Genomic DNA, 14,707 nt, shown 5'->3' with positions numbered 1-14,707 from the left:
TCCTACATCTCCAGTGTTTGCCAAAGTGTGCCTTTGCCTCTATTCATGCTAGGCAAATTCTTCTTTTGGTCCTCTTCCGAAGTAGCCTTTCTCATGTGTAATCCTTCCACTGCTAATAATTTTATTCACTTCCTTCTTGCAGTGATACAGATCTTGAATTGTTTGAGAGAACTCAGAGCAAGTGCTACATAAAGACTTCTTTAGGTGAATGGTTTTCATAAATACAGAGCAATAAGAGTGAGTTAGGTGAAAGGGAGACTCTGTAGGCAATGTAGTTCAGCTTCAGACAGCACAAGGTTAGTTGCCTACAACTGTATCCAGTCAAGTTCTGAGCATCTACAGGAATGAAGATTCCACAGCCTAAGTTTTTAATTCCACCCTTTCATTCTCAGGTAGTTTCTCTGATTCTTCTAGGTAGCCCATCCCTGCCTTTACCTTCCCTGTGTTCCTTTTTAATCCATGCTGACTTTCTACACGACTTTCCTCATGTCAGGTTGGACTGCTTTTGTATTTTGATGATTTTGTCCTTAGGGACAGCTGTTCTATGCACCTTTGCCCTTTGGGACACTCTTCCCTGGGAATTGCATGAAAAGTTGAAGTATCATCATTTGCAGGGGCTCTGATGCAATTATTTGTCCTCTTCTCTAAGAATTTGTCACAATTTCATGATTTCTATTGCCAAGGCTGCCACTGACCTTCACTTTCCTGACTTTCTGAGAAACAGCTCCAGGAAAATGTCTCAGCTAGATAATTAATCAGTATCCTTTGCCATGGAATTGTCCTGGATGTTCTTCAGCAATCTGAGACTCTTGACACACGCGGTATTGCTCATGCATTACGTATCCAGAATTAAGTATTGAAAAAGGTATGAAATCATGAGACATTCTTAGTTTAAGAAGGCTTCATCTATTTCCTCTTTTAGTTGGGTGGTCTGTAGCAGAGGCCTGCCTTGATATGATCATTTATCTATCTTTTCATCCTTACATGTAATGTCTCAAGTGACTTGTAACTGGTTTGAAAGCAAAGGTACCAATAGTCAAGTCACTCCTTTATACAGAATCCAGTTCTTCCTCCATGCCTTCCTCTGTACTGTAGCAAAGCAGCTCCATTCATTTGAGCTATCCCGCCTATCTCTGTAATCTCCGTAAATTAAACCTTTGCAGAATTTCTGTTTCCCTTGTTTGTTTCCATGCTGCATGTGTTGGTGCACAGGTATTCCATGTGGACAGCCATCAGTCCTGCTTTCTCCTAAGTCAGTAGACTTGAGGGGAATGCCATTCAATTTCCATACTTACCTCAATGCCCTTCTGTTGCCAGAAGAGTCACAAAAGTTTCTAGCCTTCTTCATTTTGAAAGTCTCCATCTGCCTTTTGTTCAACTGTAGAATTTAATTGTCCTTCTATGCCACACAGCGTTTGGGCCCTGTAGGATCTCTGCCAAGGCATTGTGTGTCCTCTATGTCTTCCCAGATCCTACTCAGTCTCTTTCCATAGCTCCTTCATCTGGTTCTCTGGACCAGGGCATGTCCCCCATGAGTCAGTTGCTGTTGCACCATGCACTCCCTCTTACCTGAGACCTGGACAGCTATGACCTCCCAGGGGCATTCTTGGCACCTGCAACATGCTGGGGTCTCACAGTGGAGCTGTGGGGATCATGCTCTAAGGGCATGTAACCATCACTGTTGCACCAACTGTAGCAATCCTACACACCAAGGCAGTGCTTTCACAGAATGATAGAATGGAATCACAGAATGTCTTGGGTTGGAAGGGGCCTTAAGGATCATCAGGCTCCAGTGCTTCTACCTTGCCAACTGCTAGATCAAGCAGTAGATCAGATTGCCCAGAGCCCCATCCAGTGTGGCCCTAAACACCTTCAGGGATGGGGCATCCAGAACTTCTCTGAGCAACCTGTTTCAACACCTCACCAAACTCTCAATAAAGATATTCCCCTGACATCTAATCTAAATCAACCTTCTTTAGTTTAAAGACATTCCCTCCTGTCCTAACTAACCATTCACCCCTGTCCTAATGGCTAAGTCCCTGTATATCTAAGCTACAGGCAACAAATATAATCTTGAGTTTAAATTAGGATTTTAAGTTGTTTTTTTGTTTATTTTTTAAGATGCTGTTGTTATCTCATGTTTGCTTGATTCATTATATTATTTGCTCCAGGGACTACTGGCCTTAGAGGGCGAGCTGACCCCTATTCTTGTCCAGATGGTAAAAAGTGCTAATATGAATGGTCTACTGGACAGTGACAGTGATTCTTTAAGCAGCTGTCAGCATCGTGTTAAAGCAAGGCTCCATGAAATTCTCCAGAGAGACAGAGAATTTACTGCTGATGACTACGATAAGGTTAGAACATAAGTAGTTTTCAGTGAAGTGAAATGACAAGTAAATACCTACATTAAAATAATGAGCAGTTGTTTTATGTATGTCCTTTGAAAAATCATGTATGTGTTCGCAAGTAGTTTGATCTAAGAAGGAAGCTGTAGCAATTAGATATGTTAAGCTATTGAAATCTGAGTAACAAACTTCAAAGTAGAAATATAATTGATGGTAGGGACCACATTAGTAAATCTTTGTCAATGTTGTTTTTTTGTTTGTTTGTTTGTTTTTAATTATTCAAGAGATAAAACTATATTTTTATACTTTTTTTTCTAGTCGTCACTGTGACCTTTTTAATAAGTTTGTGATACTGTATCCTATAAGGTGCTGGTATCCTACAAGGCTTTTTTTCTGACTATAACAGTAATAAGAGGCAGAAAATCAGTAGAATAGTTCCTTACCAGTGAAAGGAAATGTCTCATTATCATAATAATCTACTGCATAATAAAATAGTTAAAATAGTTAATGCTGACATAGTATGATCTGCATGATTGTTTCTGGTTCAAATGAAATACCTCAGATGTGGTCTCTGTAAGTTTTAGCTGATATTTTCTAAAAGGTCCTGGGATCAAATTATTGAAAAATAATTGTACTAGCTGCATGTATGCTCTTTGTGGACTTATTTAGGTATGTAGATTAAAAGTCAAACCACTACCAGCAGTGGATTTTGCATGTGGAAAAAATGAGAAGGTACAGGGTTTCAAATACTTATTTTATTTTCCTGTTTTTGGCTTTGCATAGATATAGTGGAATGTAAAAGAGGACTGAAACCGTAGTGCATTCTTTTTTAAGACAGTTGCTGAGAGTGACTAAAATTTGACATTATAAAGTGATAATACATTTTCTGTGTTTTTCTTTTTTTCTTTCTTTATTTTTAACATACTTGCATTTAGGTAAGTTAACAATTTACTTTTGCTTTTGTTTTGTTATATTTTTCTTTCTCCATGCCAGAGTTTGTGCTTAAAAGGGTTTATTTTTATCTATGTTTATGGGACCAGAAAGCTAAGACAGGAAGAGTCAGGTTTTTTTCCATGTGTCTCATTCTTCCTTCTAGTTACGCTAGTAAAGGTACTGTATAGAACAACATGGGTTTTACTGAGATACATAGGCTAACTGTAATTTCTTGTAGATCTTTTACAAAGATTTTTAATACAATCGTTAGTTGAACAAAAGCTACAGAAAGTTGCTAAGTATATAAAGAATCATAAGAATCCTCAGAATTTTCATGTAATTTCTATGTCTTAGAACAAAGAAAAATTTTCGGAACTCTTGAAGCTGCTCTTGTTTACTGCATGAGATTATTCTTAATTTCTTGACATCTTTGATTTTCTCATACTTAGTACCTTTCAATGTGTTTTTGATTCTTAGTTTTTCTAAGGGAGTAGATGATTGAGAAATGGTTTCAAAAACTAACAACCTACATCAGTGCCTTCAATCTGATACTTAGAATCTTTAGTATTTTCCATCTTACTTCCATAGTTGTTTTTGTTGTGGTTTCTTTTTGTTTGTTTTTGTTTACTTGCTTGCTTTGTTTTTTAATCTAATCAGTTTGTGTTTATCTCAAATTACAGCTTACACCATCTGGAAGCATTTCATTGATAAAGTCAATGCAGGTTATTAAAAATCCTGTTAAGACATGTGACAAAGTCTACTCCTTGATCCAGAGCTTGACTTCTCAGATTAGGCAAAAAATGGAAGAACCAAAGTCTGCAGGTATTTGAACAGTTTTTTTGTAGCTGTGTGTAGTTTGTCTTGTTTACATTTGAGGGAGAACTACAGTATAACCCTTCTGTGGTACAATGGCTTTTAGCAGAACTTTTCAGAGATGGCATAAGGATTTTCACAATCTATTTCAATATAAATAATTTTACAGTCAAAAGCAAGAGGAACACTTGGTCATATTGCAGGTAAGAGCTCTTTGTGGTATTCAGAAGTTCAGGCTAGTTGTCACACTTTTACAGAAATTCTTAATATAGAAATTTGTAACTCAGCAGTCCACAGAAGAAATAGGCAAAGCAGGTGGTAACAAAGCTAAGTTATAAAGGTGTGCTTTTATGTTTAAATATCTTTGCTGAGGATGTGTTATTGCCTGCTGATAATGCACGTAAGAACTGCATAGACTTATGTTCTATTTTAATGATATTGAAATAGTGAAAAAGGAAAACTGAAGCTGGGAGCAGCCACATTGCATTTTCTGTATAAGCTAAATATTTGAATATTTGTTATCTGATATTCTTTACTGCGCATTGAATATAAACAGCTACTGTTCTGAGGTTGATCCATGCAGGTATCACCTGTAAAGAGTATAATTTTTTTTTGTCTGTTTGATCCAGTCTTTTATCCTGCAAATGGGTATAGTCCATCCTTTCTTCCAGTCTTTTACTGTTGACATTTGGAAAAGAGCAGCAAATTAGATTTACATTCTGTTCTGAAACAGATGTTGTCTTCTTCCTCTTCCTCCCTCCTGGAATTTTCTAATAGTGGGCATTTAGTTTACACTTTTGTAATTATTCTGTGTTCTGTAGGACACTTTATTCTTTGTATTGTAGCTTTGTTGAAAGGGCTAGTAGTACAGTACTACAGGGAACCCTCTGCTGTCTTGATGAAACTAGATAATTTCAACAGTAAAAGTAACCATATGTACATCTGTTCTCTCAGATAGTGTAGTTATTTCCTGTTACCCCTTTAAACATACTTCACAATTGTTTTCAACTATTTTTATCATATAATTAACTTTTTTTTCCCTGTTATTTGGGTGCTCCTGATTACTTACTGTTTATCCAGATATTCAGCTGTACCACAGTGAAACGCTGGAACTGATGCTGCGCAGGTGGGCCAAGCTGGAAAAAGACTTTAAAACAAAGAATGGAAGATATGACATTAGCAAAATTCCTGATATTTACGACTGTATAAAATACGATGTGCAGCACAATGTCTCCTTAAAATTAGAAAACACAATGGAATTATATAGGCTTTCAAAAGCTTTAGCTGACATTGTGATTCCTCAGGTAAATATTTTCAGTTATGAAATAGAATACTTCATCATCTTTTTATAGACTATATGTGAGATGTTTACTCTGACTTTTATATTAAAAGCCACTTTAGCTTCACCTCTTATTTTCTGATCACAATAAGATTATTTTGTATAAGAAAAATTTTGATTCATAATTCACTGAATTGTGGTCAGAGTGATTTTTTTTCTGGCAGTTTAAGTTGGGAACATGCCTGCCTCCTCTGCTGCAGTGTATTAAAGTGATGTGGTTCATCTCAAACATTATTTGTGGAAGTAAGCGGAGCCCATGTGGGCAACTTTGTTCTTAAATCACATTTAATTAAATTAATTTTATTTTCAGGCTTTCTGCAATTGACATTGAATCCTAATCTAACTAATTTTAATTTGCTTAAGCAAATTACATTTGGAAAGACCTTTCTGCTACTTCAAAATACTACCACTCCCTGATAAAAAAATATGCTTTAAGTTTCGTAGAATTTAAGGACAGATGTACTAGTTAAACTTCTCTGTACTGCAGTCTGTTAAATTCAGATTAGTGCTAAATGCTGTTGACTACAGGAAATGAAACTGTATTGTAGTGTAGGACAGAATGTGCAAAAGCTGTCCAGGAGTGTCCTTGAAATTATATACCGCTGTAACAGGGAGGTGTTACTCATTTTCTGCAGCAAGTGAGGGGACTTCTTCTCATGCCCATTTCTCAAACTGCCTGACAGTAATGAGGATGAAAAGAGCAATAATTTTAAGTGTACTGTGTGTATTATGTGCTTCTGCTGAGCTTAATTTTGAATAGTGTATTAGGGGACGGTAACTAAAAATAAAAGGAAGGAAGAAAATAAACGGAAGCTTGTGAAACATGCATAATCCATATGGAAAAGCACTTATTCTGCTTTCTGGTGAAAATGATCCAGGAAAATGATACAAGCACTTTCATACCAGATGTGGCACAGACTGAGGGGCTTCTGAAATATGATGTTTTTTACTGTTGTAAAATACTGTTTTACTATTTTACTATTGTAAATACCATAACAGATACAGTATCTACCAGTTGTATTTAACTGCCATTTTAGTGCTATTTGAAGTGAATAGGAGATGATCTGTGGGGTGTTTTAACTCAGACTAAAGCAGACATCAAACAAGTGATGTACCTGTCTTCATTCACTGGGGAAAAAAAATAGGTAATTGAAATTAAATCCACCATACATGTCTAAATCTGTATGGGAGAATAATTCATCTTTTTCTGACCATACCAGGCAGGAAATCCACTTCTGTGGATGAAGAATTGCTTCTCCCTGTCATCTCAAATAGGAAAAAGGAAAGCCTCTTCTAACTTAAAAGTGGGTCAGATGTAATAAAGACATTAAACAGAATTGTTTAACTGTTTGCAGTCAGAACAATAGCAGGTAGCTAACTGAATAACTGTGTACAGGTTAGGGGCTGACCTGCTAGGAAGGAGACATGTAGAGAAGCACATAGGTGTGCTGCTGGACGGCAGGCTGTCCATGAGCCAGCAGTGTGCCTTTGTGGCCAAGAAGACCAATGGTATCCTGGGGTGCATTAAAAAAAGCGTGGCCAGCAGCTTGAGGGAGGTGATCCTCACCCTCTGATCTGCCTTTGTGAGGCCATATCTGGAGTACTGCATCCAGTTCTGGGCTCCTCAGTCCAAGCAAGAAGGGAACTTCAAAAAAAATAATAGTAATTAAAAAAAAAAAAAAAAATTGGCCAGTGAAGGATTGCAAAGATGATTAAGGGTCTGGAGCATCTCCCTTCTGAAAACAGGCTGAGAGGGCTGGGGCTCTTCAACCTGGAGAAGACTGAAAGGGAATCTCTTAACTCTTTATAAATATCTAAAGTGCAGGAGTTAACTGGATGGAGCTAGGCTCTTTTCAGTGGTGCCCAATGACAGGACAAGGTGTAATGGACACAAAACTGATATTCCATCTGAAAATGAGGAAAAACCTCTTTATTGTGAGGGTGACAGAGCACTGGAACAGGCTCTCCATAGAGGTTGTGGAGTCTTCCTCTGGAGATAATCAGCACTCATGGGATGCTTCACTGTGCAAGGGAATCTGCTTTTAGCAGGGGGCTAGAGTAGATGATTTGCAGAGATCCCACCCAATCCCTTAATTCAGTAATTCTGTGAATTTATTACACAAGCCCTGTATTAGAAGGTATGTTCTTCTTCAACTGAATTTTAAGACTTTTTTTTTTCTTATATAGGAATATGGTATTTCAAAGGCTGAGAAACTAGAGATTGCCAAAGGTTACTGCACTCCTCTAGTTAGAAAAATACGTTCTGACCTTCAGAGGACTCAAGATGATGATACTGTAAATAAGCTTCACCCTCTGTAAGTCTTGTAATATTTTTATATGATCATGTTAATTCTTGTAAGACTTACTGGAGATACTCTAGCTTCCATGTCTGAAATATCTTAATAGTTCAGAGTAATTTTAAAGACATGATTCATTTATTAGTTGATGTCTAATTCTAAAATAGAGCCATATGTCATTATGGTCTAATTAGATTTTTTTCCTTTTAAGTTACTCCAGGGGTGTTATGTCCCCTGAACGCCATGTTCGCACACGACTGTATTTCACCAGCGAAAGTCATGTTCATTCCCTGTTATCCACTCTTCGTTATGGTGCCTTATGTGATGTAAGTTGAACTCTTTTACTGTGAACCCTGAAATATTTAAAAAAAAAAAAAAAACAAATAATTTTTACTAAAACTGTATTAAGTGAAAGCTTATTTTTCCCAAGTGTCTTTGAAAGTTATTACACTTTTTGAAACAAAGGATTTCTTAGTATATGTGCAGGGCCATATCTCAGACTCCAAATGTGATAATTTATTGGAGAAGAGCATCTACTTTTAAATTAATGCTGAGTTGCATTGGTATGTTCACTTATGCAGCTGATACTGTGGTCTCAAAAGGGTTTGCAAAGGGCAGATAACCCATTTCTTTGTCTTCTGTTGTTACCCTTCCAAGTCCTTTTTTTTTTTTTTTTTTTTTCCTTCATATTGCAGTTCAGAAGTCTCTGAATTTACTTTTGGATAGGCTTATTTTTGTAACTGTCATATTGTCAAGACCTTTCTGCCTGGCACTATTGTGTAATACTTCAAAGGTTATGCTTTATTGTCTGTCTGATTGGCTTGGAAACCAAAGACTTAAAAAGACCAACTTTCAGATTCACTGGTTGCCCAGATAAGCTCATGGAGAGGACAAATGTAGTACCGCAGGGCCTATACAGCTGATTCTAAGCTTTATGTAAATCTAAATCTGCTCTTTGAAGCGGCTGTATTGGCATTCTTTCTTCAGGTTACAGATAAATAAACTCATTGATTAAACTCATAAACCTCTGTGGCAAGCTGTAGCTTTTAGGCTTATAAACTCATTAGTTTCCTTTAATAATTTAATGAATTACTAAGTATAGCAGTTATTCATTATTCATGGACATTGTTTTAGAGCACAGAAAAGGTGAATATTCATATGAAGGTATTCAGAATGAGATTATTATTTTTCTCTGTATCTTGGAAGCCTTCTCCATCTGCTTAACTGCTAGATATCTAGAAATGTTTCCCACAAATATACCCATACTATTTGAAGCGGATTTTATTGCAAAATCAAAAATTCCAACCAGAAAAATGTTAATGGTGCTTCTGTTTACACAGCATGCAACGTTATTAACAAAATAACCTGAAAGATACTGTGAGATAAATTCACTCCCTATTCATTTTATGTGTATTTTTACTTTACTTTTTCAAGATATATCTGTAGTTTTTCATTAGTTGTAATAGAGCTTCATACTTCTGCTGTTAATATGAAAACCATCTAAATGGTTGAAAATGGAAATCATCAGCCTTTCTAAAGAAAATTGCTGGCTTTTATTTGTCAAGATTCTAATATTTTTTTCTGTTCACAAGGAAGCAAAAGATGAACAATGGAAACGAGCTATGGATTACTTAAACGTTGTCAATGAACTCAATTACATGACACAGATTGTTATTATGCTCTATGAGGATCCAAATAAGGTATTTGAAATCTATGAATGCCTTCAGAAACGAGTAGTGCTAAGTTACGTATTGAAGTGTAAACCTATTTATCATTTTCTTCAGGAACTTTCTTCAGAAGAACGTTTTCATGTAGAGCTGCACTTCAGTCCAGGAGCTAAAGGCTGTGAGGAAGATAAAAATTTACCATCTGGATATGGATACAGACCTGCCTCCCGAGAGGTAATAATCAGGCCTTTGTTTCAAGCAAAATTTAGTTTTTCTGGATGCAGAAATAACTAAAATAAACAGTGGGAAATGTTTAGGTTAAAAATATAAGTGTGACACACAGACAGTTTGAGCCTTCTACCACTTTGCCAGACTGAACTAGGAGTACAAAGTACCTTTGTAAGAAAGGTGGTAGCAATGCTAGTGTCACATCAATGATATTCTGGCAACTGATGGAAATATTTAAGAAAATAAGGTAGTTTAGCATGCTTGTAAATGTAGATTGTTGGGGACTGCTTAATATCTTCAGTGTTGTACGTATAGGTGTGTGGAGTTAACACATGATTTCTGAGAAATGAATAAAAGCAAAGTTGGGAATTCATCTATTGACTTACAGAGCTAGAATTTTACTACCATGTAAGCAGAAAATTGAAATAGGATATGTTGGCTGAATGGTTTGACTAATTAGAAACACACTGTACAGGCAGTGGTTAATTAGGAGCAAATACACATGGATTATTAAAGTCTACAGCAATATGTATCTTATAACTAGTTGTAAAAAAAAAAAAATCACATATATTAAATATCTTTAAAATCAGCTTGTTTTGTGTTTTTTTCTAGAAGGTTAATTTAGTAGCCACTTCTGTCTGCATGATACAAGGTGTGCAGCTAAACTGAAAAAGAATTATTTATTGTTTATAGAATGAAGGCTCAAAGAAAACCTCACATAGAAATGATAGTGATGAGGAGGCACATGCATCTAAAAGGGATGAAACAGATCGGTCAGTAGTGATGTTCAAGCCAATGGTATCAGACCCAATTCATATCCACAGAAAGTCACCCCTTCCGAGATCCAGGAAGATTGGTTCTGTTGAAGTAAGTGTTTATGTTTTGGAAGTTAATTTCTGTTTGAATTAACAGTAACAAAGTAATTCTGTTTTCAGTTACACATAGTCTTAAATACGGTGTTCCTCCATGGCAGTAATTTGCCTGAAGGATTTTGTCTATAAGAATGATTATTTTTCCGTCAAAGACTTATTTACTTTTTTCTTTTTAAGCCATATTAGAAAAAGTCCATATTTGAAGATGTGTATTTAGATTGAAAGAGTCTTCATCTTCAAACTATCTTGTATTGCTTCTGTATTCATCCTTACAAGACATTTGGAATTGGGCACTGAGAAAACCTTCAGGGTGATCGTGCAGAGCGGGAACAGAGGGATTAGTGGGGGTTATGGGAGGGGGGTAGAAGAGGAAAGACAAATGTTTTCAGCTGTATTTGTTTTCATGTGGAGTAGAAGTGACTCCACTTGTCACTTGTTCAGCATTTGCATTTGAAGGTAAGAGAATAAATTGTGAGGTTTTTTTTTGGGAGGGGGGGGTACTGGGTGGGTGGGAGGGTTTCACTTTTTTTTTTTTTTTAATGGATGGGGTTTGCATTTCATGAATTCTTTAGATAACAGCTTGAACAGTCTAGTCTCCTGCCTTGAAGGCCATGACATCTAGGTGTGCTTCACGGATATGGCTTTAATGTCACAGAGGTGGGGAATGCATAGCATTGTCACTGATAACCATTTGCGCAATTGAGTGGCAAAGCTTCAATTGGTGCATAGTGGCACTTCTGCGACTTTAATGCTAGAAGCAGACTAACAGCTTCTTATTGCCTCATTTTTAGTTGCTTAAAGCCATCAGAACTTAAGATTCACACCAAAACCTTTTCCTTTCATGTTTGTGTTGGGAATGGACTGGTTTGTATGCAATGCAAGTGTTAGAGAAGTAAGATTTGCAAGTTATTTGGTTATTAGTAGCACAGAGAGAAAAAGGTGCATGGTTTCCTCCTGTAAGGATATCTGTATAACTTCATGTGACTTTCATAAATTAACAAAGGTAATAAATGTGAATGTCTTACATTTTCTATCTCCAAGTTTTATCATAAACAAATGCTCACAACATCAATATTTTGGATTTTTAAATGCTGTTTTCAGTATGATCATGCAAGCTCCCCTCCTAGTTATGAGTTCATATACACAAAAGTTTTTTAGATGACTTATTTCAACCCTTTAACCTTCTTCATTTTCATGAATCATATGGAAGTTACTTTCAAAAGGTAACAATACTGTGAATTGCTAAATTTTGACTGTGTGAGTAACAAACGTCTAGACAGAATGTGTTCCAGCTTTCAGTGATTTGTCTATTTGCTGGAGTATTCAAAGAAGGTTGGTTTTTTTCATGGGTGTTTTTTTGTTTGTTTGTTTGTTTATTTTGTTTTTTTTTCTGAAGGGAAAGTGAAAGTTTCATCTGGCCCACTGAAATCTGCAAAACCAGTATTTGGAATATTTATACCAAATGGTATTTTTCAAGTGTTTTTAAAAAGTGATTTTATTGAAACTTAAACTGCAACTGCCTTGAACCTTTTTTGTTTGTTTTTTTGTTTGTTTGTTTGTTTTTATCTTTAAGGCAATTCTCTTTTCCTTTATGTCCATTAATTTGAAGGGACACTGTCAGGTGTTAGATGGAAGTTTAAATCTGGGATATAGTCAGTAATATTCCTAATTACATTTCGCCTGTGATTGAGTATTGAAAGAAGAGTTGTAGGTCTGAAGTTAGAAAGTAAGGCTCATCAGTGTTTGAAATCAAAATCTCAATTGCAAAAAATGTTTGCTATTGATACATGGCAATTTAGGGCTTGTGGGACTCTTAGCCTGATGCTGTCTTCTCTTAAAGTCTTACAGCTGTCTAGCTTCAGATAATGTTTAGAGGGTATTTAGAACTGGAAATCTGCTCAAGGGTAGTTATAAAATTACTCTGTTAGATAAGGCTATATGTAAACTAGAAATAAAAAAAACCTTAATTAATTAGGAAAGCTTGATGTATTTAGGTGGGACAGTTAAACAGTATGTCAAGGTTACCAATTACTGGTGCCCACATGTATTTTCTCTCATGCCATTTAATAAGTAAGCTATCAGAAATATGATATAAGTGTTGTATTAGAACATAATTGAGTGGAACTGATAACTTCCTAGTATTCTAATAATATTTTTCCCTACTCACTGTTTAATAGTTTTAGAAGTAGTATACAAAAAGGTGCAAGCAGACTTTTTTTTTGTTTTGTTTTGTTTGTTTGTTTTGTTTTTTCTTTTCTGTTCATTTGGCTTTGTTGAATCTAACTTTGCATGCTTTGCTGTTTTTTGCCCCCTTTCTCACTTCCAGGAAGAGAGCCCCCTGAGTGTGTCTAGCCCAGAGTGTATTGGTACCTGGCTGCATTACACCAGTGGTGTGGGTACTGGGCGTCGAAGACGCAGATCAGGGGAACAAATCACTTCTTCCCCTGTCTCCCCTAAATCATTGGCTTTCACATCCAGTATTTTTGGCTCATGGCAACAGGTTTTTAAACTTTACTTCATTAAACATTATTATGCATTCCAAGCAACAACCAACTGTCTTTAAGGACATCTAATCCCTTGTTATGGATTACATTTGAAGCAAATTCTTCCACTTTTTAAAATGACTTCCCGAGAATGTCTGGGGGAAAAAGAGCAAGTGCATGTTTTTCCACTGAATGTGTTACACACTTTCCTGAAAAATTGGTTTCTTTTTAGGAATTGCAAATGTTACCACAGTAGAAAAGACATGGTCTACTGCCTAATAAAACAGACTTCTGCTTTGGTTTAGTTGTCCTTTAAGACTTTAAAAATGGCATTGCTTAATTTGGTGGTAGGTAAATTGAAATTTAATTTTTAGTTTTTCTTTTTTTTTTTCTTTTTTTTTCTTTTTTTAAAATAATTGCAACCAATACCATTTAAAATAATTTATTTGGAACCTCATACCGCTATTCAAAACTTGTTTTGCATTTATCATGTTTTCAGTGGCCTGATATTAACTATTGCAGGGAACAAATTCTAGCACTAATAATTCTTGCGTTCTGTATCTGGAGGTATCTAAAACTCCCAACGCAGTACATCATCCATTGTCCTGTACAATATTTTGAAGATTTTTTTCTTAAATATGTGGGGGAGGAAGCAGGACAAAAATAACCATTTTTAAAAATACCAGTGAAGATCTAAGATCCTTTGTATTTCAAGATATTGTTTACCTGTATGACAGTGGATGGTGTTCTGTTAATCATATGCTTTTTCTTTGAAAATTTTTGTAATTTCCCTTTTGTGGAAGATTATGAAACTATGTGCATAGGAAAAGTTTATATCAGTAAAGGCTGTGAGCATCTGAAGATAACACTGATTGAGCCCGTGCATGGATCAGTGATTGTATGGTGTCCTCAATAGCCTGTCTGTCTTTCCTTCCCTCCCCTCCTTTTTTCAATACAGGCGCAGTTTAGGAGAGTGAATTTGGTAAAATAAAATAAAATGTCTCAAATGTCTGTTCTCATATCTGTCTTGGTCTGTGTCCCTTCTCATTCTGAATGCTTGCTTTGCATCACTCCATTGCAAGGAACTCATATGTGAAATGGACTCCCTTCAGAAGGGGATATTGCATGATCTTTCATGTTTCTTTTACATATTTTTACTAACACTTATCATACAGCTTATTAACACTTGTCTGTATGAAACAGGCTGCTGTATCAAGTTAAATGGACATTTCATGCTACTGTTCTACCTTCCCTTATTTTTCTGTTGTTTTGTTTTTTTTATATTCAGGTCCTATCAGAAAGCAATGCTAACTTACGAACACCAAGAACTATTCTGGAACAAAAGCAGAGTGGTCTAGGTATGTGCATACAATTGAAGTTTTCTTTCATGTTAGCAGCTTTTCCTCTGCCTGTTGTTCTGCACAGTTGTATATTAAAACTTCTGTGTGAATAGGACCTGGTATTGTTTTGCTATCAATAACGCGTTGAGTGTCTGCCTATTGAATTGGACAGTTTTCTGCAACAGTAGCTTCTAAGTAAATCACTACTGAAAAAGAACAAATAGTTTGCACTATTGACAGCACTGACTGAAAGAAGTAACAGGATCATTTTTAACATAAAGCAGATTTTTTATGTGTAATTTGTGACTGAAGTTGACACTGAGGTTTTTGCAAGAATCTTTTGAATAGAAATGACCTACAGTGGAAACTGTGAAAACACATTTCTTGAGG

At 36.0% G+C, this 14,707-nt stretch overlaps 1 protein-coding gene across 1 annotated transcript in view; it reads left to right on the top strand.

Moving 5' to 3' along the window:
• The window catches only part of PPIP5K2 (diphosphoinositol pentakisphosphate kinase 2), a 46,587-nt gene that overhangs the window by 22,175 nt on the left and 9,705 nt on the right, over positions 1-14,707 (top strand). The window contains exons 17-26 of the mRNA XM_032441356.1: positions 2,172-2,354; positions 3,959-4,100; positions 5,172-5,395; positions 7,618-7,745; positions 7,939-8,053; positions 9,320-9,427; positions 9,512-9,628; positions 10,316-10,489; positions 12,821-12,994; positions 14,266-14,335. Of these exons, the coding sequence (XP_032297247.1) occupies positions 2,172-2,354; positions 3,959-4,100; positions 5,172-5,395; positions 7,618-7,745; positions 7,939-8,053; positions 9,320-9,427; positions 9,512-9,628; positions 10,316-10,489; positions 12,821-12,994; positions 14,266-14,335 (1,435 nt within the window). The remainder of the gene's footprint in view (positions 1-2,171; positions 2,355-3,958; positions 4,101-5,171; positions 5,396-7,617; positions 7,746-7,938; positions 8,054-9,319; positions 9,428-9,511; positions 9,629-10,315; positions 10,490-12,820; positions 12,995-14,265; positions 14,336-14,707) is intronic.

The sequence above is a fragment of the Coturnix japonica genome, chromosome Z (genome assembly GCF_001577835.2).
Source record: "Coturnix japonica isolate 7356 chromosome Z, Coturnix japonica 2.1, whole genome shotgun sequence".
NCBI lineage: Eukaryota > Metazoa > Chordata > Aves > Galliformes > Phasianidae > Coturnix > Coturnix japonica.
Note: the sequence above shows the minus strand (reverse complement) of the source record. Positions and strands in the feature narration are given on the sequence as shown.